We start from the raw sequence: 25,309 nt of genomic DNA, 5'->3' as shown, positions 1-25,309 counted from the left end.
CCTTGTTGAACTTGGGCCAATGGCACATAAACCAGTTCTGCAGCTGCTGCAGGTTCTGTTTAGATTCCCCTCCAGTTCACAGCACATCTGCAGAGCAGAACAACGTCTACTTCACTGAAACTCAAAAAAATGGGAAGGGTTGGGGATAGCTGATTAGCAGTAATTGAAATTAAGATTGAAGGGATGATAATTTGTGATGAAAATTAGTCATCAGGCATCTATTCCTTCTGTTTATACAATTCAGGATAGCGGAGGGGGTGTTGGAGCCCATTCTAGCTATTATGAGATGAGAGGCAGGGTACACCCTTGACAGGGCATTAGTCTATCACAAGCCTCACACACAGAGGCAATTCACATTCACCTTCACACCTACAGCCAATTTACTAACACCAATTAACCTTAAGTGTATGTCTTTGGACCGTGGGAAAAAGCTGGGAGAATACGCAAACTCCAAATTTACTGGCTCGCTAGTAAATTTGAACCCAAGAACTTTTTTCTCTGACATGATGGTGCTAACCACTGCATCGCCAACCCTTCCATCTCTTGGATGTATGTAACATCTACAGCTATATGACCAAGAGGTAGAAACCAAATCTCCACTGCAGATAGTAATTTCAACTAGCCATCCTGTGGATGAGGAAATTAGCATAATATTTACAAAAATAAAAAAATGATCTTTTATAATACATCTTTTCTAAAAATATATAGATGTTAATAATCATTTTATGTGTGATGGTGTTTGAAAAAGTTTCATTCAGACTGGTCACCCCATAATTAAAGAGAGCACACATACACACATACAGACATATATACTAAATAATCTACAATCAGAGTAAGATGACATTGAAGCTGTTGTAAAGACATCATAAAGCACTGTTTTTCATGCAACAGTGTTCACAAATCTTTCAGACTAAACAGTGGGCCCATGAACTTCATGGACCAATCAAATACTAGAAATGCAAAGCAGCTTTGTATTAGTATTTATCAAATAATTAGGCAGCATCAGACAAACACACCAATGCAGTTTTTTGGAGGGGGAAGTTCAGCTCACCTTTCACTTTAACCAACTAACCATTCACAGCAAACTATTTAGCATCCTAATTTTAATATCATAAAGGTTTATCCTTCTCACAAAAGTTGAATCAATCCAAAAGCAGGATCACTGACTACAACCCAGCTCAAGTTCAGCTCTGCTAGAGCCAAACCAGTTTGCCTACAAAAACGATCCAAAGAACAGCAGCTGTGCACAGCTGGAAAACTTCGTTTATAATGCAATTTTTTCACTCTTAGATAAACACATTTATACCAGAGCTACTTACTGCCATGCTTTGGCTCTGTTCAAGCCATTTGAAATAGCTTCATTAAACCATTTCCTTCCCTTTCAATGTTGACAATGGATATGTTTAATTTCATTTCATTTCACTTGCTGGAAACAAATGACTGACAGGAACTCAAAAAGAAAAACACGCAAGCGTCACAAGACAGCAAAAACCTAGCCAGCGCACACGTCATAAATTTGACAATATGTAATTAAAGTAACACTCAGGGTGAACCTCCACCTCTGAAGAGTGCAGTCATTTCCGTCTCCAAAGGCAGTGTCTCTCGATTTGAGTGCAACTCAGAAGGCACAATATCAGATACTCGTTTGGTTTTAATTAAAAATGTCAGAAGCTTGGGAAAAAGTGCTGCATTCAGCACAAGCTGAAGCATGGAAGAACTAGTAAGATTTGTCAGGTACCACTGTGGGCACGCCTGTGGAGCGACTCTGTAATTCGACTTGGCTATATGAAATTATCCAAACGAATACGCTGACATATGGGATTGCTTTAAGAAACGGGTAATGTGCGCGGCATCTGAGTGAGGGCCCCGGCTGCAGAATGATTACGACAGACCTAATTACACAGGAGGGACTGCTGAGAATTAGCGGGCTTTTCTGACAGTTGAAAATAAATAGGGCAGTTAATGAACATCCTCAAAGGAGAGACTGTGTTTCCGCGCTCTCGCAGGCCCCTCCCGTGTGGTGTGGGAACAGCTCTAATGGTTTTAGCTGACACTCGAGTAAGTGAACGTGGAGTCGAGGAGAACGGAGAGAAAAATTAGAAGTCACTTCCTCTTTCCTGGAGCTGGAGGCTGACATGACTGATATCAACCAATAACGGGAGCACAGGCTGGGGATGCCTGGATGGGGGAGAAATATATTTACAAGTGATGTGAGGATGTGAGGTAATTATAATGCTGTAGAGTTAGAGTAGAAATATTTCAGTGCTATCCAAACAAATCTGCAGTTTCTCAAGTGCAAAGATACAAAGATTTCTATATAAAGATTTGCTTATTTTTAACTGAGAACTGTTTTTTATTTTTGTTTTTATTTTCTTGAGGACAAAAAAAGCTATCACAGTACCTCTAAAAGCTAGTGTAAGACAATAAATACTATATTAAAAATGACCTAATGCCTCTTTTTTATTTAATTTAGACACATAAAAACTAAACAGTAAATATATCGAGTTTGACAGAGCTCCACTGATGTACCAGCTATCCGATATTAACGATATTGAGTTTTTAAAACAGCCAATAACAGAAAAAATGTAATTAAAAAGTAAAGATGCAGGACGAAAACTATTTATTCATGTTATGACTGTTGATGTTGCATAGTTCCTCCAACAGAGGGCGCTCTGAAGCTTCCCTGTGTTTGGAACGCCACAAACACGACAACGAGCTAATCCAAGAGCCTGAAGCGTAAACGAGTTAGTTATTTTTAAACTGCATTTTAAAATATTTTTTATTAAGGTCTCATAAATAATTATGCATTACAAATATTTGGGAAATTTGTTTGTTTCCTATGTCTGAAAAGAAAAGAAAAAAATATCGGCCAATATCTTGGATTTTTAAATCATCAAATACCTGTATCGGTCTTAAAAATCTTTTAAGACTAATACCTCGTCTCATGTGCTTGTAATGAGAAAGACTCCTGGTTAAGGAACTCACAAGATGAAATTTAAAAAACAAAAACAAAATATAGATATACTTTACTTACTGCAAAAGTTCTTGTAAAAAAAAAAAAAAAATGAAGAAGAAGTAGTAATGGAAAAAAAACAACGATGGCATTAAAGTGGTTTAGTGTAACAATGTTTTAAGAGTTGTAACAGTGCAAAGTTGAAATAAGTGATTATAATGAGGAAACAGATGATTCCCTGTTAGATGTGTTACACTGTACAGATGTAGCTTGAGCCCTTTAGAAAGCTTCTCTGCTGCATGTCCAGCAAGCGGTGAGAGGTTGGTCAGGATTATCCATGATGGATTACAGTTTGTTAAGTGACCTTGCTAAAGTGTCCAGTTTGCAGCCAATCGCAGAGCCAGTCATCCCGATGAGTTTATTCAGTTCAGTCATCGCACAGCTCCAATGCTACTCTGCCAGCACAGCCTAGTACTGACTGTTGCACACACTGAAGGATCTCAGCTTCTTTAGAAACTACAGCCCTGCTCTTCCCCTTTTGTACGCAGCCTCTGTGATGGGCATCCAATTCATCACCACGCTGTCCCAGACACAGGCTGTGTAGTTTCCTCTTCCCTCTGAAGACTGGTGTTAGGCTCCAGTCCAACGCAGTGACAACAACTAGAGTTTTGATCTCAAGACTTAAAACAAAAAAAGAAGTTCATCTGCAAAATTCGTGAAATAATTTTGGAATTGATGCACTAATCAGACATCACAACTGCATTCTAAGACATTTTATACCTTTCAGCTGCAATGTCTCTCACCACCAAAAAAAGCTGGGAAAAACATGCATTTCTAACTCGTTCATCCAGCCAGCCAGGACTGCAAAAAACAAAGCAAAACAAAAACACATTTTAATTTTAGGCCTTGGTGTTGGCAAGTTGATGTTTCCTCGCTGATATTTGCTTTCCCAAACAGGCATCAAGAGTGAATTCTAACTAGGAGACCAATATTTAAAAGCAAACCACAGCCGACAAACATTTCTCTCCAAATCAAAAGCATCTGACAAACGGTCACACTTCATCTTTGTGTCAGTCCGTTGAGGCTCACTGACTTTTTACAGTGCAGAAAAACCTCTAAAAGAGCATCTTGTTTGACGCACATCACACCTCGGAGCATTGTGAGCACGCTCGTGTTTGCACTCGGCCGTCCACATTTGGAGAAAATTAAAACAAATGAAAACCAACACTTCATTTCTGATGTTATTGCTGGTAATGAAGCACTGCTGTGATGCTTTCAGAGTTCCCCCCCAGCTTTCCACCCCTTCCTCCCCTCTCGTCGCACACCTTCTCCGGCCCCTCCAGAGACTTTGGCTTAACAAAATACAGACGAGATGGCAGTGAACGCAGATTCTGTGTTACAGCTCGTACATCAACCAGCAGTGGAGTTTTGAGCAGATGGGTGAAGTTTGGAGGTGCACAGTCATGCCAGAACAACTCAATATTTAGCATTGTTGTTACTCTGAAACAAACTGGTTGTTTTTACGTGTGCCAAGGGACTCATCGTTTGCCTTAACACATCATTTGCTTCGCAAGGGCAGCTGCACAATGATAGAAACCCTAAGCTGACTTATATTAGGCGTGTTTCTCGAATCCACTGAAGTCAAAAAGGTACACTTAAGGAGTGCTACTGAGGATGTGATGTCACATGCCAGACTAGGAAAATAAACTCCGCAAAACAAACTCAAGCCAGACGAGCAAATGAAAACTACTAAAATAGTGAACAAATACGACGTGTTACATCACAGAATAAATCTTCAAACTCATGCAGAAACCAAAATCACACTAAATGACTCTTCATAAGAAAAAAGAAAAAAAAAACTGTGACACCATTAGTTTATATAACTGTGAAACCATGTTTTGCTTGCTTAATTCGATCTCAGTTTACTTCCTCCATTTCCCAGAATGCCTTTCCAACAGGGACTGGGTGAAACTATGTTTTGTTCTAGTTTGATCTATATTTTAAATCTTTACATAAACTGTCTGATTTATGGCTGAAGTCTTGGACTGAATCAATCATAGTTACATTCAATACAATTCACTTTTATTCTATTTATATACCACCAATTCAGATAAACAGTGAATGTGGACAGCAAAAAATTAAAATGCAGTGTAAAAACCATCAGCAATTGTCACATGATCATTTAAATTATCTTCATTTGCATGCATTAACAGCCTGACTGTAAACTGACTCAAAGAAAAAGAAAGTCTAGGATCAAATGTCAGCTGGCTACACCCATAAGTTCCAAACTACGGCCCCAGCCTCCAATATTCCTCCAGCCAAAGGAAGAATATTGGATGATTGAATTCTTGCACAGAATAAAAATAAACATAAGGTGTAATGAGGCGTTCCAGGTTCAGAAGAGATCAGAACATTTTCCCACATCGTCAGCAGTTTTCCAGATGCACATTAGCTTCATCCCAGCCAGTTATAGTCACACTGCACATCATTTTAATCACTTTAGATTGATTTCCAGAATTCCCGTAATTTTTCCAGAATGGGTCTAATTCTGAATTTGGAAATTCTAAAACTAGTTGAATTAATCAACTTAAAAAACAAAACACAACAACAATAATAATAATGATAAACTTATTAAGTTGAATCTATTGGTCAGTGCCATGGAAAATTGCTACAAACTTTACATTTCAGCAGTTTAAAGAATAGTTGTTTTTTTTAACATGTATTCATGAGGCTTCAGTGAGAATATGCATTTCCAGGGTGTGGAACCTGAATTTAATATCATCTGTCTTTATTTTCATCCTGAGTGCAACAAAAAGTACGAGTATTTTTCTTCTTTTGAACAAGAAGAAATCTGATAGCGCCGACTAAAGAGTGTCATATAATCATTGTGCCAAAACGAGTGTCAGTACTTTTCATACTTCATACTGTGTACAGTGACACAGTAGTATGTCATTAGCATGAAAGCTCTCCGCTGTAAGTAAAGACACACAGCTTGGCAAAGTAATCCACCACAAAAATATTGCTAACAACAAACCTAATCATATACTCAAATCAGCCCGACCCAGCTGAACGTGGGTATTTTAAAGAAGCTAACAAAGGAAAGGTGGCTAAAGCTAACCAGAGCTCAGGGCCAGCTGCAAGCCAGCAGCCTCGGTATAAGCAAAAGATCAAAGTGGCTACAGGAAGATTATGGAGACGAGTGAAAAAGAGAAATGGGTTATAAACATGCTAGAAGATGATGTAGTTACTGACATTAGCTTTGTTACACAAGTCTGCTGCACCTGCTTTTGTTCGGTAATACATCAGGTAAAGGTGGGTGTCCAGCCACTCATTTACAGGTCATTATTTGTACCTTCTGTCAGTAGCTGAACACGTTGTTTTCAATTGTTTAAATAAGTAAGAAAATGTTATTCCTAAACCAGATTTAAAGCCAAAGAGCTTTACATTAATATAAAACAGAATAAACAGGTTCCAAAAATCTGACACTACATTCACTCACAGTGTTTACATGAAATAACCCAAATTAATTTCAAATTTAAAAACAGCCACAGTTGAAGCTTATCTCAGGTCCCTTATGAGGTTATTACAGAGTTTTGGTGCAACAACAGCAAAGGCATGAGCTCCTTATGAAATAAGCTTTGACCACAGGATAATCAGCAGACTCTGAGAACTCCACTCTTAGAAAGATAAATTTGCCAGGCCCTGAAAAGAACCCTGTCTAAAGAAAATTCTTAATATAGGCAAACACCTAATCATAAAGTAAACACAATAAAGAATCTGGCGTTTTATTGCCAGATTTTGATACTTCTCTTTTAGTTTTTAGAAATCAGTGACATGGCTACAGGAAAAAATAATAAAAACAATGTATCAGAGTGATGTTTAGGTTCTAATGAGCTTATGGTAGTTTACCTAATAAGAAAGTGTTTTTAACGGGAATAAAAGAAGAAATAAGAAGCACCTGACTAACGTCACAGACATATCTCTGATGACGGAAACAATGGTGATAATGTGACCCAACATAGTTCGATGCATTATGTCAGTTAGATTTGTGAATACATCCTTTAGTCTGCAAAACAGCACTTCATGGTGCACATGCATGAGACGGACTGGATCGAAATAGGACATATGCGAGGCTGACTAATCTGCAAATTCTAGTCTCTGCCATAATACACCTCTATTGAATTTTTCCACCTTCCTTGTAAAGAACTACACGTCAAGTGTGTTGCTGCAGCAACCAGAGCATGTTTACTGTGTGCATGAGTTTATTAGAAACAGACATAACACCTAGGGCACATCTAAACTGCTTCAAAGCGTAATGCACCTGTTAATGTGCATTACTCATTTATTAGCTGACCTTCTTTGAGTTCTCAACACGAAATAAACACCGAAAGCATCGCTTTCAACGAAACTCTTCTCAGAACAGCGTTTATTGCATATGAATTTTTCACCCACGAAGCTCGTGAATAACTACAACAGCTTTCTTGCAAAGCATACCTTGTTTTCCGGACGAAGTCCTACGCAAAGCAACCTTTTCGGCGAGTTTAACTTCTGAATGAATCTGGGGAAATGTTTCAAGTTATTCCGCATGGGGAGCGCCATCTTTGATTGCAGCTTCCAACTACGGCGGCTGTGAAAGGACAAAAGGGACAGTGGCAATTCAGAGTCAGGGCGTTTATAAGAGTTTTGAAATTGGGTGGCAGGACGGGCGGCCCAGGGAGGAAGGTGGAGCCCATATGAGAGCCTAATATTTGATCAGAAGTAAACAGAGATCAGAACTGGTTTGGAAAACACTCAGCACAACCTAAGGCTCATATGCAGCCCTGTGTCCTCACTGTATTATACGAAAAGTGGCACCAGCAAGAGTTTAAACTTCATTTTCCACTGAGCAACGTTTTAAGATGTGTTGCTTTAATTTATACGTTGCCAAATCACAACAGTTGCCTTAAGACACTTTCTATTGAGCAAGCAATTGTCAACAGTGGGAAGGAAAAGCTCCCTTTTAACAAAAAGGGAGCTTTTACAGAACCAGGTTCAGAGAGGGCAGCCATCGGCTGCAAGCATTTGTGGTAAAAGCCATAATCATACTACTTCAGTAATAGTAAGCTTGCAGAGGTTTTATCATCAAAATATATTTATAATACCTTATTAAGTAAAAAACAACAACAACAACAACAAAAAGAATACATAGGGGCATAGCAGAAGAAACCAGCATAACATAGAAATGCTTAAATAAAGTATACTAAATTAAAACTACACTTTACCAATTACTTGAGCAAATGTACCCAACTGAGTTTAGTCACTGCAGCATCCATAGTCTGATCCTGTGACATTGGGCATTTTAAGGTAAATAAGACTCTTGTCCAGTGATACCAGTGGGGAAAGTGCATGTGCATATTTCCATTACTGAGTACTGCTTGAGGGTTTCTCCACACAACAGTGGCCAAGTTAGCAGAACCCAAAATTTTCACTATTATATAAATGGTAACATGTTATAATATGGCCGACATCTAAGGTTATAATTCCCCTAATTAATTTTTTTATTACTATGTACTGTTTCATTGAACCTAAAAAGGTACGTAAAATGAAACAATTATAAAAATGAAATAACTGCAGTGTAACACAAATTATTCTGTGAGCAATTTTAGGTGTAACATTAGTCATTTTAAGTAGCAGTGTATGTAAATTTAACTAGTGCACGAGTAATATGAGCAGTGCCCAACTTCTGGGTATTTCACAGGAGAGGAGACAGAAATGATACTGTAAGTCATTTCAAGTACTGCGTAAGTAATTTTAATTATGCAAAATTTCATGGTAATTTTGTGGAAACATAAACAATATTTCCCCATCTTGCATCTTATGTATAGGGTACTTCTTGGAGTGTGGGCCATGTTATGAAGTCTTTACATTATTATTTTTCACATCTTTAGCCAATATTTATTATGTTCATGTGCATGACAGATGCTTTGCTGTTCAACTGTCCTTTTATTTTACCAATATAAATGTGATAAGGACTGCTTTCCAATTTAGAAGAAAAATAAATACCATGTGCTTATGGCTTGACATGAGATATGAACAAAGACTTCATTATACTCCACATGATAACAAGGTCCCTGCTCTGAAAACTACATCATATTTACAATGTAAGATGGGGATATATAGTTTGTTTGAAACTAAACACTACTTAAAATTACACCATTAAAAGTGCACTACCTAAAATTATTTACACATTACTTAAAGTTACTTGCAGTATAATTAATTCTTTGTTTGTTAGCCCCATATTCTAGTGTAGTTACCTTTAACTATGAGCAGGTAAATAAAGTTACATTGTAATTTCAAATAAACTTCAATTCGATTTAACTGCAGGGGAGCTACGCCCCTAGATGTTTTCTAAAGTGTTACCTAAAAAAGAATAGTGAAATATTTCAGTGCAGTTCATTGTGATATTATTTCATGCTGCCTTTTTATGCTTTTCATTTAAATTCCAGCAGTTTTTAATTTTAAAGCATCATCTTTCCACCATCTGTTTTTAACTTTATATTGTTCTTTTTTTCTCAAAAACACTTTCATTTCTTAACACTACTTCTCATTACTAAATGTTTGTCTGACAGCCAACAAAGCAATGAAAGAGGACTTCATGTAATTAGCTGTTGGTTTGAAGGGAGTAAGTGTGCATCCAATTACTCAACATATCAGGAATCTCTTACTTATTAAAAAACTACAGTTTCCTTCCCTTAGAAAAAAAGAAATTTTGTTATTATTATCAACCAGTTTCATTTCAGAAATCAGACTGTATCACTGAGAGGTATAACCATATCATCAGAGTTCAGCTTTTTCACTTGAGGCCTGTTTCTTGAATGAAAAAGCTCATTCGCTCTTACCTCTAATAAAACAGAGATCTAACAGACATTTTTAAAAAACAAAAAAAAATTACAATATATGAGAAAATCACTGAGTCTTCCAACTGAGAACAACACAAGACCTTCCTGTGTGCACCAGCTGCCTGTGCAGAGCTACAGTATTTGCATGTCTGTGCCTTTGCAGCTTATGGAAGAGAAAGATATGCAATTACAACCTTTCCCACCACCACATATACAGTAGGCTATAGAAATGTGACAGACATATGTGCTTTCCTCATTGTCTGACATCTCTATGTTAATTGGGTGCTGTTGTGTCTGCCTGCTTCTGTAACAACTGCAGGGAGCAGCTGCAGAACTCCTCTATAGCTTCCCTCATTACAAAGTGGTGATACACATACTATAAGTGATTATTCTGCACGCTGGCTAAGGTTACATTATGTTTGCAGGGCACACTGGCTGCTCACAGTCGCTGAGACCTCTTATTTCTCAAACATCTGCTCTTGATTTTTTTTCCCATCCACCTTTTGCATCTGGTTGCATTTGCAGTACAAAATACAGACTATCATTCCATATTCATTATTATTTCCCGAGGCGCTGAGGCCGAGCTCTTTGGTCCATCAGATTTACGGACATGGGTCTTTGTTTTCTCTCATACCTAGGCGATGGGAGATCTGGCTTGGCGGAGCAAACACTGAGATGGGTTTGCATGCCTGCTGGTGTGTGGGTGTGTGTGTGTGTGTGTGTGTGTGTGTATTTGTGCAGAAAACTTCAGCTCCTGTTTCATGGCCACCCAGTAGAGGTCTATCCTCTCTTCCTTCTCTCTGCCTCCTCCACTTTTTTCTCTTTAAAAGGGAGTTCCTCTGGTTTTTTTGCTTCTTTGACTCTCATAAATAAATTATCTGGGTAAAACCACATGTAGCGCTAATCAGCATGGTAGAGATAAACTGACACACATTTAATGCCTGCAGAAGTCAATAATAATAAATCCTAGCAGCATAGTCTTTGAAGGTCAGATTAGCCTATTCTGGGGCCCTCGGGGTAAGAAAAAATGGATCCACATTTGTTGTGTTTTAATTTGATCGTTAAGCATGTAAGTAGAAAATTGAAATAGCACGAGTCATAAAACTGGATAAAGCAACAGTGCCTGCAGACTGGACACTAAAGCTGGACTGACAGCGCATCAAGACCCTCCTCAGGTCACATGCTGACTCAGGTAGCCAATCTGTGGTCTGCTTTGCACTTTGGACTAAATCATCAACTAATAAACTGTTGCTTTCTGTAGCACAAAGACATTGTACGTGTAATACGACGGAAACTAAATTGCATTTAATTATATGAATTACATTTCATTCAACAGTTTAAATCAGGGATGTCAAACTCGTTTTACAGTCTGGGCCACATGCAGCCCACTGTGATCTTACCTGGGCCGGACTAGAATATCTTTCCCCCGCCTACTGTAAATAAAGAAATTGCACTTGTAGATAGATAAACAATTTAATGACCCTGCTACTGTACTTAATTACTTTGTTGTGGTATGAATGAATAAAGGGGAGGTCTTTATCAGTGGGAAAAAGCTGTAAAACACATGAAATTAGGCCAAAATGTATCCCATCCACCACATTTCGCAAAGCCCCCTAGTGGGACAGATTGGAGTCTTTGCCAGACCAAAATGGCCCCCAGGCCTTATGTTTGATACCCCTGATTTAAATAAAAACAAATGGAGTTATGGAATTGATTTTAATTTTAAAAAACGAATATCATACAAATGAGACAAAATATTTATGAATGTAAAATGACAATTTAAAGCCACTCTAGGTTTTTATTCAGTTGTTTACATTTTTCTTCTAGCAAATAGTTTTTGCCTGAAAAGAAATGCAAGGATCGGAGTGAGTTGCACTTTCAACCTATAGATAATCTCTCATTTTCTAATTTTGTTTATATTGTCTTTTTAATATTTGTATTCATATTTAAAAAATAAAAATTGTGTAAATAGAGGCTAGAGACACATTGTGTTCCTGCAGCTAGAGTTACTGCTTCAGCCTGGTATCAGACAACCTGAATCTGTAGCATTTGTTTGACAATAACACATTTTTTGAGGCCTGAGCATTAATCATCCAACCCATAGATATTAATCACTTCATACTGTGTTTAGTGTGTATGTGTTACTTAAATCAAAGCAGAGGGGGGGAAAGTAAATCTGCAGTCTGATCTTCAGAAGGGAAGCTGTCCAGGTGACGAGTGAAGACTTTGTGCTTTCATCACAAATCATCACAATTCATTTTTCATTCTTGCCTGGTTCCCTGCACCTCCTGCTGTTGCTGGTTTTCTGCCACCTTAACTTCACATCTTAAATCATTTTTCTTTTTTTTTTGTTTAATGTTGTGCGCACATCCTCTTCACTTTTTTCTAATCTCACTATCTCTTCTCCTCCTGCTCCCTATCTTCACCTTCTTGATTTCTCCGTATTTTATACTCGTGTCTCGTTAAAGAAAGGCCACGCTTGTAAGGAGAGTCTTTGGGATACATACAGCATCTATTCATTACTGAACATGTAAACAAATGGTACAACGTCTATCACACACACACACACACACACACACACACTCCTCTCAGCAGCAGCCACCCTGAGCTGAGGAGAGATGTCGGTAGGAAAGTCCAGCTGGTGGCGACCGACACTCCACCTGTAATAATACAGCAGGGCAAGGCGTGATTGGAGGGTGGTGGGCTGCTGAGTGAGCGGCACAAGATGTGTGTGTGTGTGTGTGTGTGTGTGTGTGTGTGTGTGTGTGTGTGTGTGTGTGTGTGTGTGTGTGTGTGTGTGTGTGTGTTCCCTGGGCTTGTGAACCTGACGCTGAAAGACAGGATCTCCCCTCTGACATTATAGGTATTTAGAGTCCACAGGATGTCCACCACCCAAGTGGGTGGAAGGATGGATGGATGGATGGACAAATAGAGAAATGGACGACAAAATGACAAACAAAAGTTGAGCAGGCCAACACTTTAGGGACAGATGACTATTGGGCAGAATTACAAACTTAGAAAAAAAAGAAGAAAAGAGCAAGCAGAGAGATGGATGAGAATCAGCTACAGCACTGGCTGAACACTGGAATGATAGAATTTGGCTGGAGGGATTATAATAATAATAATAACTAAGCACAATAATAAGAAGCACAGAGAATGTGTCAGTGATTGAAATGTCGGCCTGACCGCACACAGCCTGCAGCGTCCTTCCCTCACCGGCTCCGAGTGGGAAGCCTCGGCAAGCATAATAAACATTCAGGACAAAGTATTTTGTGTAAAGCAATGTTTGCTTCCCTAAGGAGGATCTGGATTTCATTACCATTCTGTGTGACTGTGCATATGAGAAAGAGGGAGCATTTGTCAGCTCTCTGCATTCTCTCTCTCTTTCTCTATACAGTGACCCACCCTCCCCCTGGAAAAAAAATGTGGACAGTAAACTATCAGCACTTTTCCATGAGGTTGATAAGATTATTTAACACAATGTTGTCACTCAAAAAAAAAGTATTTATAGTAACCCTTCATAATCACTATAAAAAAGTAGCTTTGACTGTCAGACTTGATTTAATTCAGCTTGTTCGAAGGAAAAAAAACTGTTCTGAACATTCTTGAATAACAGCACACAGTGCAGAAAGAGTCCAGGTGTCCGAAATGCTTACGTGATGTCAGTGCAAAAGAGATGCAAGGGAAGAAGCAAAGATAAGGAACTTTTCGAAAATTAAAAACTGGCATATCCCACACATGAAGAAAACACACACGATAAACTAGAAAGCAGAATAAAATGTTCTGATCACGCACATGCACTGAGACTTACTTAAATAGGGTACCAGAGGAATGTTCAGCAGGCATCTACTAATCGGAAGGTTGGTGGTTTGATCCCTCCGGTCTGCATGCCAAATATCCTTGGGCAAGAAACTAAACCCAAGTTGCTCTCCGATGCATCCAAGTTGTATAAAGTTCAGGGAGAGTACAAACGTGCTAAATAAAATTTAAAAAATAAAAGCCTGCCTGTTTACTATCTTAAAAGCTGTACAGAGAAACACTAGTCACATATGAAATCACATATGAGGGAATTGTGAATCACCATCAAAATAAATGACAAGATATATGTGTTGAATAATTTTACTGTCATCCCTGTTAATTGTACAATTAGGTGTGTGTGTGTGTGTGTGTGTGTGTGTGTGTGTGTGTGTGTGTGTGTGTGTGTGTGTGTGTGTGTGTGTGTGTTGTAGTGGGGGTGTCGAGGTCCCACAGGGAGGCAGTCTGTTTCAGCACCTTTTCTCGCTGCCTGTTGTAGCGCTGACAGGACAGGAGCAGGGGGGCAGACGGGGTGAAACACAGAACTGAATGAGATCAAAGGGCGTCTCAGTAAAGTACGCAAGTAAGACAGAGGAAAAGGTTGGCAATGATCTGAATATTATCAGAATATTCAGAGGTACTTTTAGAGTTTTTTGTTTGTTTGTCCAAATCCAAATACCCTAAACAAGTCTTTCACTTGAGTAAATCACACCTGAAACTAATCTCCATGTTCATGTGTGAGTTTTAATTTGCTCGTGTACCTAAGCTGATCATAAACATTTGCTGACATAGAGTTAGTGTTAATTACTTATTGAATTCAAATTTTAGAGTAGGTGTTTGAGTATACATAAACTGCAATATATTGAAAGCAACACTCTGTAAACAGACAACTCTGTAAGACAGTGATGAAAAGTAAATACATTTAATCAAGTTCTGCGCTGTAAAGCTCAAACCTTGTGTTTGCAAAGGGGCATCCAGTCAGGAGAGGCAGGGGCTAAAAACAGCAGCTTCAGACAGCAGCTCAGGCTCAGTTTGAGATAAAATATATTTAATTGTGTATCATGCAAGGTGACTCAAGTCATATCCATGGATAAAATGATGTTGAAAAAATGAGCATAAAGTGTCCATTAAAAAATAAAGGGAAAAAAAATTAAATCATAAGTTGAGGTACCTGTACTTTATTTTAGTTTCTTGCTACTTCTGATTTGAGGCAAATACTACAAGTTTACTTAATTTTTCTTTTTGACATCTTTACTCCTTATTTTGCAGGTAAAATAAAATAAAATATTTGCTACATCAGGTGTTTATTTTTTGCAATTTTCTACCATGAAAAAGCAGAATTTGGTATTTATCAATCAACTGATAAATAAATGAATACTAGAGGCACCCATATTTGACACTGCTGAATAAAACAAATCCCCCACGAGTGCTTTTATAAATGCTTCTCAGAATTATAGCCACATTTCCCATATGGGATTTGCTTTTTCTCATATGGAAGATCTTCCTTCCATTAAAAGTGATCATAGCCAAGTCGCACAAAATAAAAGTCACAACAAAAAGCATCTGCTCTGTCTGAACAGTGACCATTTCAGGAGGCAGAGCATACATGCATTCATACTTCATGCCATTTTAGCCCTTCTTGATGTTATTATTTATTTATTGTTTTTGAGTTTCGAGAAGTCTGACTGAGCTGAGATTGTAGAAAAATATAGAAAATGATGTAGAGTGCAGAGCAGGAACGAGTGCACGAGTGTGAGTTGGCATACAGCGTCTACTTGCATGTGTGTTTATTACCCGTTTCCAAAATAACAAAGGGATCAGGGGATGAGTGGATGCCAGTGTAGCATAAAATCAGAGCCAGATCCTACAATCCATCAGCGCTGGACTCGATCACAGAATGACTGACACCGGTACGATGAGATCTTCTCTTGATTCCACCGCAGCAGAGACCCAGTCATTAGTCAGCCTGACAGCGCTCATTTATTCCGTATGAAGTGAAAAATAATGATGGTTTCTTTGGATATGACCCCCCTCCCCATTTTTTCAAAACAGCCCACCAAAGAAAATGCAACTCAGGCAGACAAAGTCAATTTAAATGACAGTTCCTTGTTTTCCCGGCAGTGTAATTCCTCAAGACTGATCCCAAAATCAGATGCCTCGGCTTTTTGTCATCTTTTCCTTCCTTCACAACATGAAGTTAAATTGCATCATTTGTCAGTGGGATGCCCCTCTGTGTGCAAAAAAACCCCCATCTCAGCCATTTAAAATACATCTGTTTGTTTGTGCAATATAACCACGTTTGAATGACGTCATTTAGGAAAGGTGTGAAACTAACACACATAAACATCAGCAGTTGGCTAAAAGGATAAAGTCATACTTGGCAAAAGAAAAAAAAATCCAGATATCTAAATGTGACGTTGTTATTCATGTAGTTGTGCGCATGCATAGCCTGCTTCCCCTTGAACTTAATGACTGATTAACAGTTGGAGTGCTGAATAAACTGTCTGCCCTAATAATAATAGCACACATGTGTGTACAAATATGTGTGTTTGTCTTTGTGCCTGCGTCTGTCTGGGTGTTTTCTCAGCAGCCACTAAAAGCAGCCGCAACATTATGACACCTAATTTACTCTCATTTAAACGCAGGAAAGAGCGAAGGAAAGGTCAATGGTATTTGCTCTACATACAGATGTCAAACAGTCTGTACGTTGGATCAGAGAGCTGCTTCACATGAACTAATAGATGCAAGAAATTTACAGCTCGCACACTGCTGTTTGTAAAACTGGCCTTTGGGGGGAGATTGTTTATATTTGTGACACTTTAAACTTTAATTCAGAGTCAGTGCAGGTTAGCAAGAGCTGAAGGTAAGTCAAAGAATTTTGGGGGGGTGGGTAGAAATAGAGCTGCAGCACAGGACTGTCAGGTTAGAAAATATTTAGGAAAAGAAAAAAAGGTCTTAATATTGCTTTGTTTACTCAGAACACGGCGTCTGATTGTTGGGGTTTTCTCTATTGTTGTAGGGTCTTTACGATATAAAGCACCTTTAGGCGACTGTTGTCATGATTTGGCTCTATTTAAATAAAACTGAACTAAAATGAATGATGCTCAACTTTAGCAATATTCACTATCTTTTTAAGTGTGGTCGTGATCAAACCATACAAATGCACACTTCTATAAATGTGTAATCTAGATGTGTGAGATACACTAAAGTCTTTATTTTTATCAAATCTAAAAGCACTTCCAGTCACTACCATATTTCCCACAGGGTCACCACAGTGAACTGATCCACGTTTTTGAGTTATCTGGGTTGTAAGGAATCTTACATGTGTAATGTGAAGACTGCACTGTGACGTCTGAGTGAATCAAATCTAATCAAAACATACTTCCACCATAATACTTTAATCTGAGTTGCTGTAGAGGACGGTTTGGTTTAACCAACCTACTTGTATAACACGGTCAGGAGAAGTGCGCCAACATGCAGTGACACACGTTAATCTGTGGCCAGTTGTTAGTGCATCTGACTACTATCTGGCAATTTGGCTAAACAAACCTGGCAGGGAAACAAAATTACTGGCAGGCTGAGGAAGAATGCCTTGTTTTGCCCTGTAGGCGGGCTTTTGCTCTTGCAGGAAAGTACACTAAAACCTGATGAAAATCCAATATACAAGTGTATACAGAGTATTATTCTGGAAATATATATGTGTATATATACAAATACCTGTGTAAGGAAAAAAGAAAATGTGTAAGTGTAGTAATGTGAACTAAAAAGGCTCTTTTTTTAAATTTGTAAGATACCAAATATTAAATTAAAACATAGAAAACTGAGTGCACACTGGTATACATGATACGCACACATGTGTATTTGCATACACAAATGTAATAACCATAAATGTATTTCAGTATTTTTATGCCATAAGCAAAGAGGGGTTCAGTGTATTTACTTTTGTTTCAGCTGCTTTCTTTTTATGATGAGAGGTTGCAATATGGCTATTAAAACCTCAAGTGTGACAATATAATGGCCAGTGGATTATGAAAGCAGCCTTGATATGATTTATGTAATAAACCCTACCAATAAAATAATACAAAACAAGCCCAATATTGTTTTACAATTTTCCCTGAAGACACTTGAACTAATAAATCCATCCTGCTGACAAGTGTTGTCTGTGTGGCCACAGAGAACTCACTTTCTGTGTAAAAAGTCAAGGGTCTCGTGAAACCAATAAAGGAGAAATACAGTTGGAAAAGGGTTCTTTTGAAGAATAATCTTCCTCCATTATTTTTTCCAAGGGTTTTATTTATTTAGTTGTTAACCAGGTGTGGCAGATTGTGCTGCTGTTTAACTTTTTAAGACTTTTAATGTTAAACATCTGGACAGGAAATGCATGAGTTTCCCTAACAGTCACTTAGCAATCACACAAAAACGTAAAAGTACCACTGACTGGATTTTTTCAGGACAAGTGCGGAGAAAATAAACATAATTTAAATTTTTAAGTTGAATACTTTCATGTAGTGGTGGTGCTCAGTTTGTAGCTCAGCTCTCTATTTATCCCCAAATCTGCCCTCCCTGCACTATATACGTCTGCTCACATGTGTGTGTGCATATGTGAGGACGGGCGCAGTGATACCACATATGTATGTGCGTGCTTTAATGCATGTATATGGGTCTGCTCACATGTGTAATAGATGTGTAATATCTGTTCCAAAGCCTCATCACCGCTGTCAGCAAGTCAGATCTCCAGCATGTGTGACGGAGGATTGTTTTACATACAGCTGGAAGCACCCGTTGTCTCCCCGTAGCCGCTCATTTTCATTTGCATTTCAGCCCGACCGCTATCGCGTTCACTGTGCAAAACAGAAACTTTGCCGCAATACGGCAGTCAGTGCGCTCATCTGGGAGTGTGTTTGCCTCTGATTGTGCACTGAACTGTGTTTGAGTGCTGATATCCAATGAGATATTCCAGGGCTCCTATAGAATTCCCAAGGGAAAGGAGGGCTTTTTTTCTGAAAAAATTTTAGGGAATCCAAACGTGAAACCACATTTGAGTAATGTTTCTAATGTCAGTATGGAAGCATGCTGTAAAAATAGTGTCATGACGATGTGTGAATATTTGCCCCATATAGTTCAGGAAATAAGCTCTAAATGTGTCATTTTACAAACTGAAGCCAGACCGGTGCTCTACAACTAAAGAAGCTGCAGTGCAGAGATCTTTGAAATGTCAAATAAATTTACTTGTCTTGGTGAGAACTACTGTTACTACTAGTTACATCACTTCAGTTGCTCTGTGGGAGACTTAAAATTTTATAGTTAAACGGCTGGGAAAGTATTACTTCCTCATTTGAGGCTGTATATCAAACATCAAGCATGAAAGGTGCCTCCAAACAGGTTCCTGTATTGGAAACTCATTCATGTAATATGTTTAATGTGCATCTACACCATTAAAATTGTTGGAAGTGTAATGCAAAACAGTTCAAGTTTCCTGTGAGGTTGACGTTTATATTTTATTAATATGGACTCAGGACTCAAAAAACTGTGCTGAAAACAATGAGTGTTTGTGTAATGGTAAGATTTGTAAGGATAGTGAAATGAGAAAAATATAAATGTGTATCCGCATGTTCCAACTGCTGTATATCAGCCTTAAGCCTCTGATTGTGTGTGTGGTGTGTAGGTACAGAATGTAGTAAAGCATGTATGATTTGTATTATTCCCAGGGATCCAGCCAAAATTAATTTTGGGTCAGGTTTTACTAGTATGAAATAAGCAACAAGCTTGAAGAGCCTAAATATTATTAACATTATTTGGATTGCATACTTAAAAAACTGGGTTTACAAAGTGACAGCTGGATAAATTATAACAGAAAGTCAAAGAGCGAGGCCAAAAATTAAATAAATAGCAAAATGTCAGTAAAGTATTAGTACCACTAAAATACTGCGAGCATTAAAGTCATGCGAAAAAGAAAGTTCTCACAGAACTCATGTATTCCTCTGAAAAACTATGTACACTCTATGATTCAATAGCTTATTTATTAGCTGCTGTGCTTGAGATCATTGTCCTGTTGCATGACTCAAATACTTGGACTCCAGAATACTTTGGCATTCACAGCTAGACTCAATCACTCCAAGGTGCCCGGTTCCTGTGGCTGCAAAATGAGATCAGATCATCACTTCTCCACCGCTGTGCTTGACAGCTGGTAAGAAGTGTTCGTGCTGATATGCTGTGTTTAGCCTTCTTCAAACGTGACGCTGTGCAGTATGGTCAAAGATCTCCATCCCAAGGACACTGTCTCAAAAATTCACAAGTTTTTCACAAAACTTATACATGTTGCCATACTCTTTGTAGAAAGAACAACCTTTCCCTTGGCAACCCTTCCAAGCAACACATACTTGTGCTGTCATAAACTTTAACTTTTAACATGCTATCTGAGGCCTGTACAGTCTGAGCTGTAGCTCTCGGGCTTTCTGTGCTCAGTCTGACCTTGTGGTGAATTTACTGGGACATCCACCCACGTTGCTGTAGACCAACAAACTGTCAAAATTTCTGCTTTTACAGAGGTGCTCACACTGCTCATGAGTCAGTGCATGTGATTAGCAGCACGTGGATGCTACTTTCCCTCTTAATTCCTATAAACAATAAAGGTGTACATTTCTAAAAACTGTGCAGAGTCCTGGGGAAACTTTATTTTCACATGACTGGATCTCCTCAGACAGGTTCTTTTAAAGCTGATGGCAAAAGCACACTCACCTTTAGATTTACACCTCCACTATGGAACAGCCAGAAGAGCCCCACCTGAGGACGTAAGGCTGTGAACTGGCTCAACAACACTTCTGTTACATAGCTTAGGACCAGACCCAGATGTGCTTTAAAAGTGATCAGTAAAATCTTAAAATTAATTCTTAAACCAACAGGGAGCGGATGGGGAGTAGCCAGGATTTTGATGATGTGATGGCATCTGCTAAAACCAGTGAGAAGCTTAACTGCTGCTTTTCTAAACTAGCACGAGGTGAGAGAGTGACATTTGGTTTATGACAGAAAGAGGCGAGCAGCAGTAGTCAAGCCAAGAGGTGATAAATGCATGAATGAGAGCTCTAAAAGCCCAAGACATGAAAAAAGAAATAATAAAAACTTCTATTAATATTATAAAGATTTTTTTATAGAGTTTACAGAGCAATGTTGTGTTTATTTGATGCTAATAAAATCTCTGTTTCTTCCGGTACCTAAATATAGGTAATGGGGAATGAAAATTGTGCAGAAAGCAATTTTGCAAACATGCTTGTGCATCGTATGCTTTGATAGATTTACCATCCATGAGGTACTGTTAGTTACTGCAAACCAACAGTACCTCATGGTACCTCATACTACTTGTATGCCCCAGCTCATTGCCTGTATGTTGGGGTTTTACCAATAGATGACTGGATGGACTAAGATTATTATGGTTTGTAACACGGCATTTGCTAATCGGGAGAAATGACTTTTTAGACTTTTGAAAGTTTACTCCTTTAAACGCCACATTTAAAATGAAAAAACTGGCTACTGACTAGGGCTAAGGTGTTCTGTACGATTTTATAGTCATAGATATAAAAAACAAAACAAGTTAAGGACCTTTATTTTGCAAGATGGGATCAACCTCTTCACACCACAGTCAGTAAAAAGCACTCTTAAGAGTAACTGACACACAAAGGATATCACCTCATCTGAATCAGTATCCTCCTTAGTGCCAATTAATGATAAATAAATGATAAATGACTCTTCAGTGTTATAGTTATTACAGCCTGTGTATCTCGCTCCTGGCTCCAGCTGTTGCGCGGCGAGCACAGGAGCGAGCAAAACATGTGCACAAAGAAAGATTTTCAGCATTTAGATCGCATCTGCCAACTAGCAATTACAGATGTAATATAGCATTATTTTTGAGTCTGTGGCATTATCTTCGTGGTCTCATCTGGAAACAACATCCAAAGACTTGAAAAGACCTGAGTAATGTCTTGCTGCCATGACCGGAGACACGAGTGCCTCTCAGCTGACATGTTTATGAGCAGATACATGATTAAGAAGAGATGGTGTGACAGGAAGATGTTCCTCATCTGTAAAATTATAGGTCAGTCACCAGGAACCTCCTCGCATTTGTCTCTCTATTCTCTCTCAAGCAGCTTCTCAATTGCAGACCTTCATCCTGAACTTTGAGTTAGTGTCATCCTCTTTTTATGTTTTGTTTGGGTTTTTCTTTTTTACTTTTCTGAGTGACTGTTGTAGATCAGCTATTGTTGTATGCAACCAAAACCAATGTCTGCAGAATAACAATAGCTGCTTAACAATACACAGTAGAGTAAGAGAAGAATACAATTCCTCATGATCTTAGAAAAAGTGAAGCCCATGAAAGTGAAGTCTCGAGCAGGGGTGTCAAGAACCTGCCCAGACTCCAATCCAACCTCTGGATTGGAGATCAAAAAATTTTGATCTTTTAAGTATTTTCACAAGTTTTCTAACTTTTCTTATTGACGTCCCAAGATAATTACGTAATAGTTAAATACAATTAAATGACTGAAAAGTTCCAGTGAAAAGGGAAACTTTTCTGTAATCTCGTACATTTCTTTGTTATTTTAGTATGGTGGCCCTGAGAGGCCAAACGGACTGCAACTTAAGAAAACACCAGCAATACGAAAAACGCTGCAAAAGCACAAAAAACACAGCGGAAATAGGAAAAATGAAAATGGAAATAGGAAAAAAGAAGACAGAAATAGGAAAAAACAGATTTCCAAAAGCACAAGGGAAGTGTTTCTGGGGAGACAATAACCCGACGGACCAGGTGCAGGAACCAAAATATGCCAGGTAAGTGTGTTTTAACCTCATGATTCATATAATACTGATGACGGATTTTTAGGCTAATAGTCAGGCTAACACACTGACCTCTCATCTTTTCTTTCCTCACAAAACCGATCGATCCTCCACTTCTTTTAAGTCTCTCCCAGCGCAATTCTTAGCATATTTTGGTTCCTGCAACTGGTCCGTCGGGTTATTGTCTCCCCAGAAACACTTCCCTTGTGCTTTTGGAAATCTGTTTTTTCTTTTTCCGTTTTCATTTTTCCTATTTATGTATTTGTTTTTCCTATTTCTGTTTTCTTTGTTCCTATTTCCGCTGTGTTTCGTGTGCTTTTGCAGCGTTTTTCTTACTGCTAGTGTTTTCTTAACTTGCAGTCCGTTTGGCCTCTCAGGGCCACCATATTTAAGGGATAATGAAAAGTTGTGTGTGCAATCAGAGGCTTCAAAATAACAATAAAAAACACCAAAATCTCAGAGGAAGCACCAGCACCTTGTTGGGAGTGTGCCATGAAGAATTAAGGTTCCAACCTGGTACTAGCAAGCTATATTTCATGAGCAGTGAGTGTATACGGCAGTTTTGTCAAACACCATTTAAACATGCATGCCTTTGCACTCAGTAAACAGTAGAGTAAATTTTAAAAAAATCTCTTCAGTTCGTCCTCCCTAATGACCCACAGACCCCAGAAGACAAGACAGAAAATGTAGCTGCGGTCTATAATTAGAGCTAGAGCATTCAATTTTCTGCTTACTTATTTTACAGTTACCAGTGGCATAATTAAGCTTGCACTGGAATAATGGACGTGAAAAATGTGAATATGACTGCAGATGAAGGCGCAAGTAAGCACCTTTCACTACTGTCACTTAAAATCTGATGGTCATAACAAGTGCACTTTCTAAACCTTCTAAAATGTCCATTCCACATAATTCCACATGTTCAAAACTGCAGATCTTTCTTCTAATGAGATATTCTGCTGCCTGTGTCCAGCCACAACATTCCTCCGCTGGGTTTATTCATCTGCCTTCACCGGCCTCAGCAACAAGGGATTCACACCCGCAACCATCCGGGGGCAGACTGACGAGCCTCTGCTTACTGTCCAAACTCACCGGTCTCGCACCCACTCGCATTAATCATAATTATATTTCCAGCTTCATCCTCCTGTGCTTCAGCTCACGTACTGTAGGTTCAAAACAGCTCACTGTCACATCATATATTTGCCTAAATCATACACCAATCTGTCATTAAAGACAATGATTTATTCCTGCCTGGGAGCAGGAGAATGAAAAATGTGCACTAACTCCTCATAGTTTTATTTTAATTAAGTCTTTTGGAAAAGTGACAGCGGGCAGCCCATTCTCTGCAACATTTTATGAGTTTTTATTGCCACAAAGAGAAGAACACGAGGAGTGAAAGAAATTTGACAGGAATCAGGTCAAGACAGGAATCGAGCACATGTTGCTGGAGTGTATTTTTCCAGGCGCGAGTCGGGCAGAGGACACTTGTGTGGTCAAGTTTGGAATGACTGAATGACCGGAGACTTCACTGGCTCCTAAGTGGTCCTTGTAAATAGTTGCAAAATTCCAGCTACAAAGTCACCAGTGATGCACGTTTGCTTTTGCATTTAGCTGCACATTTGTATATCAGAAAACTGCAAACACATGTTCATCTACAAATCTGTCAGTAGTCAACATGGTGTGACTGCTCTGAAGCCGCAGGTGTTTTCATATAACTTTAGCTCGACGAAGAAAAATTACCCCCAAATTTTTTGCCCTGTTTTCTACTAAAACCCTAACATTAAATTAACATTCCTATTACTTGCATAAATTAAAAATAAAAGACAACTTTTATTTAACTTTAGAAGCAACAGTTTTATTTAAACCCGTAAGCTTTATGCTGTTTCCACAAGGGGGCAGCAAAAAATGAGCTGCAAATGAAAAATTCAAAATAACCTAATTTCACAAGATAAAAGTCTGACTAGCTGCTTTTTAATACACGCATAACAAGGCCGTTAGCCGTTATTCAGAGTGATGCTTCGGACCAAATGGCAAGTCCAGTACTGATTTGGCTTTAAAGTCTGTATTTGCTCAACACAATCCCGGAGACAATTGGATGTTTAAGCTGCTAAATACTCACTAACTGGCTTTCTGCTGTTCGGTGCTAACCACAACATGTTTTACACAGCTTATAATTGCAAAAACAAGGATTGGTGAGTATTGTGTTGTATTCTCTACTCATATTAAGGTACTGTAGTTTTCTAGTACATACACTGGGAAATAACACATTTGCTTTGAACAAACCTCACGGGGCATTAATGATTATGCTGTTTTTGAATTTTGAAGCTTCTGGATGCAGATTCCAGAGCTGCCTAACCTTTCATAAACAAGCAGGAGACTCTTCTCCCAGCTGAGTCATCTCCTTGCTACCAGATAGCCATGAAACCTCTATCGACCATGTGTCCTCTAACCACTAACCATAAGAACCTTTTGTCCCTGCTGCAAATGTCATCTTGTTTTTTCCTCTGCACAATTTATCTCTCTAGCTCTATACATACATATATATACATATATATATACATACTTACTGATTGCTACAGTGATGAAAATGGGACACAGAGGGAGAGCTGATCTTAAATTCCAAAACACCAACAATTTTTTTTCCTCATGCAGAGGTCGCCGCCTGCCGGAGAGATCTTGCAGCGAACATCGTCGCCCACTCTAAGCTAAAAAGACAAGAAGACACAATTAAGGTCCATGAATGAGGTTAACTATCCATAACTTCCCTGCAAGAGCTAGGGGGTAATGACTCCCAAAGATCGCACCACAGTTTACGGGTGAACGAAAGAGAGCAAGCTACATTAATGGAAATGATGCGCGC

The 25,309-nt window shown here is 38.7% G+C and overlaps 1 protein-coding gene across 1 annotated transcript in view; it reads right to left on the bottom strand.

Moving 5' to 3' along the window:
- Nucleotides 1–25,054, bottom strand: part of wars2 (tryptophanyl tRNA synthetase 2, mitochondrial) — a 45,267-nt gene extending 20,213 nt beyond the window's left edge. The window contains exons 1-2 of the mRNA XM_031755554.2: nt 25,017–25,054; nt 7,448–7,580 (exon numbers count right to left, since the gene is read on the bottom strand). Coding sequence (XP_031611414.1) covers nt 7,448–7,552 — 105 coding nt within the window. The 5' untranslated portion in view covers nt 7,553–7,580; nt 25,017–25,054. The remainder of the gene's footprint in view (nt 1–7,447; nt 7,581–25,016) is intronic.
- Nucleotides 25,055–25,309: the final 255 nt, after the last annotated feature.

Source organism: Oreochromis aureus, linkage group 16, assembly GCF_013358895.1.
Source record: "Oreochromis aureus strain Israel breed Guangdong linkage group 16, ZZ_aureus, whole genome shotgun sequence".
Classification (NCBI taxonomy): Eukaryota; Metazoa; Chordata; class Actinopteri; order Cichliformes; family Cichlidae; genus Oreochromis; species Oreochromis aureus.
Note: the sequence above shows the minus strand (reverse complement) of the source record. Positions and strands in the feature narration are given on the sequence as shown.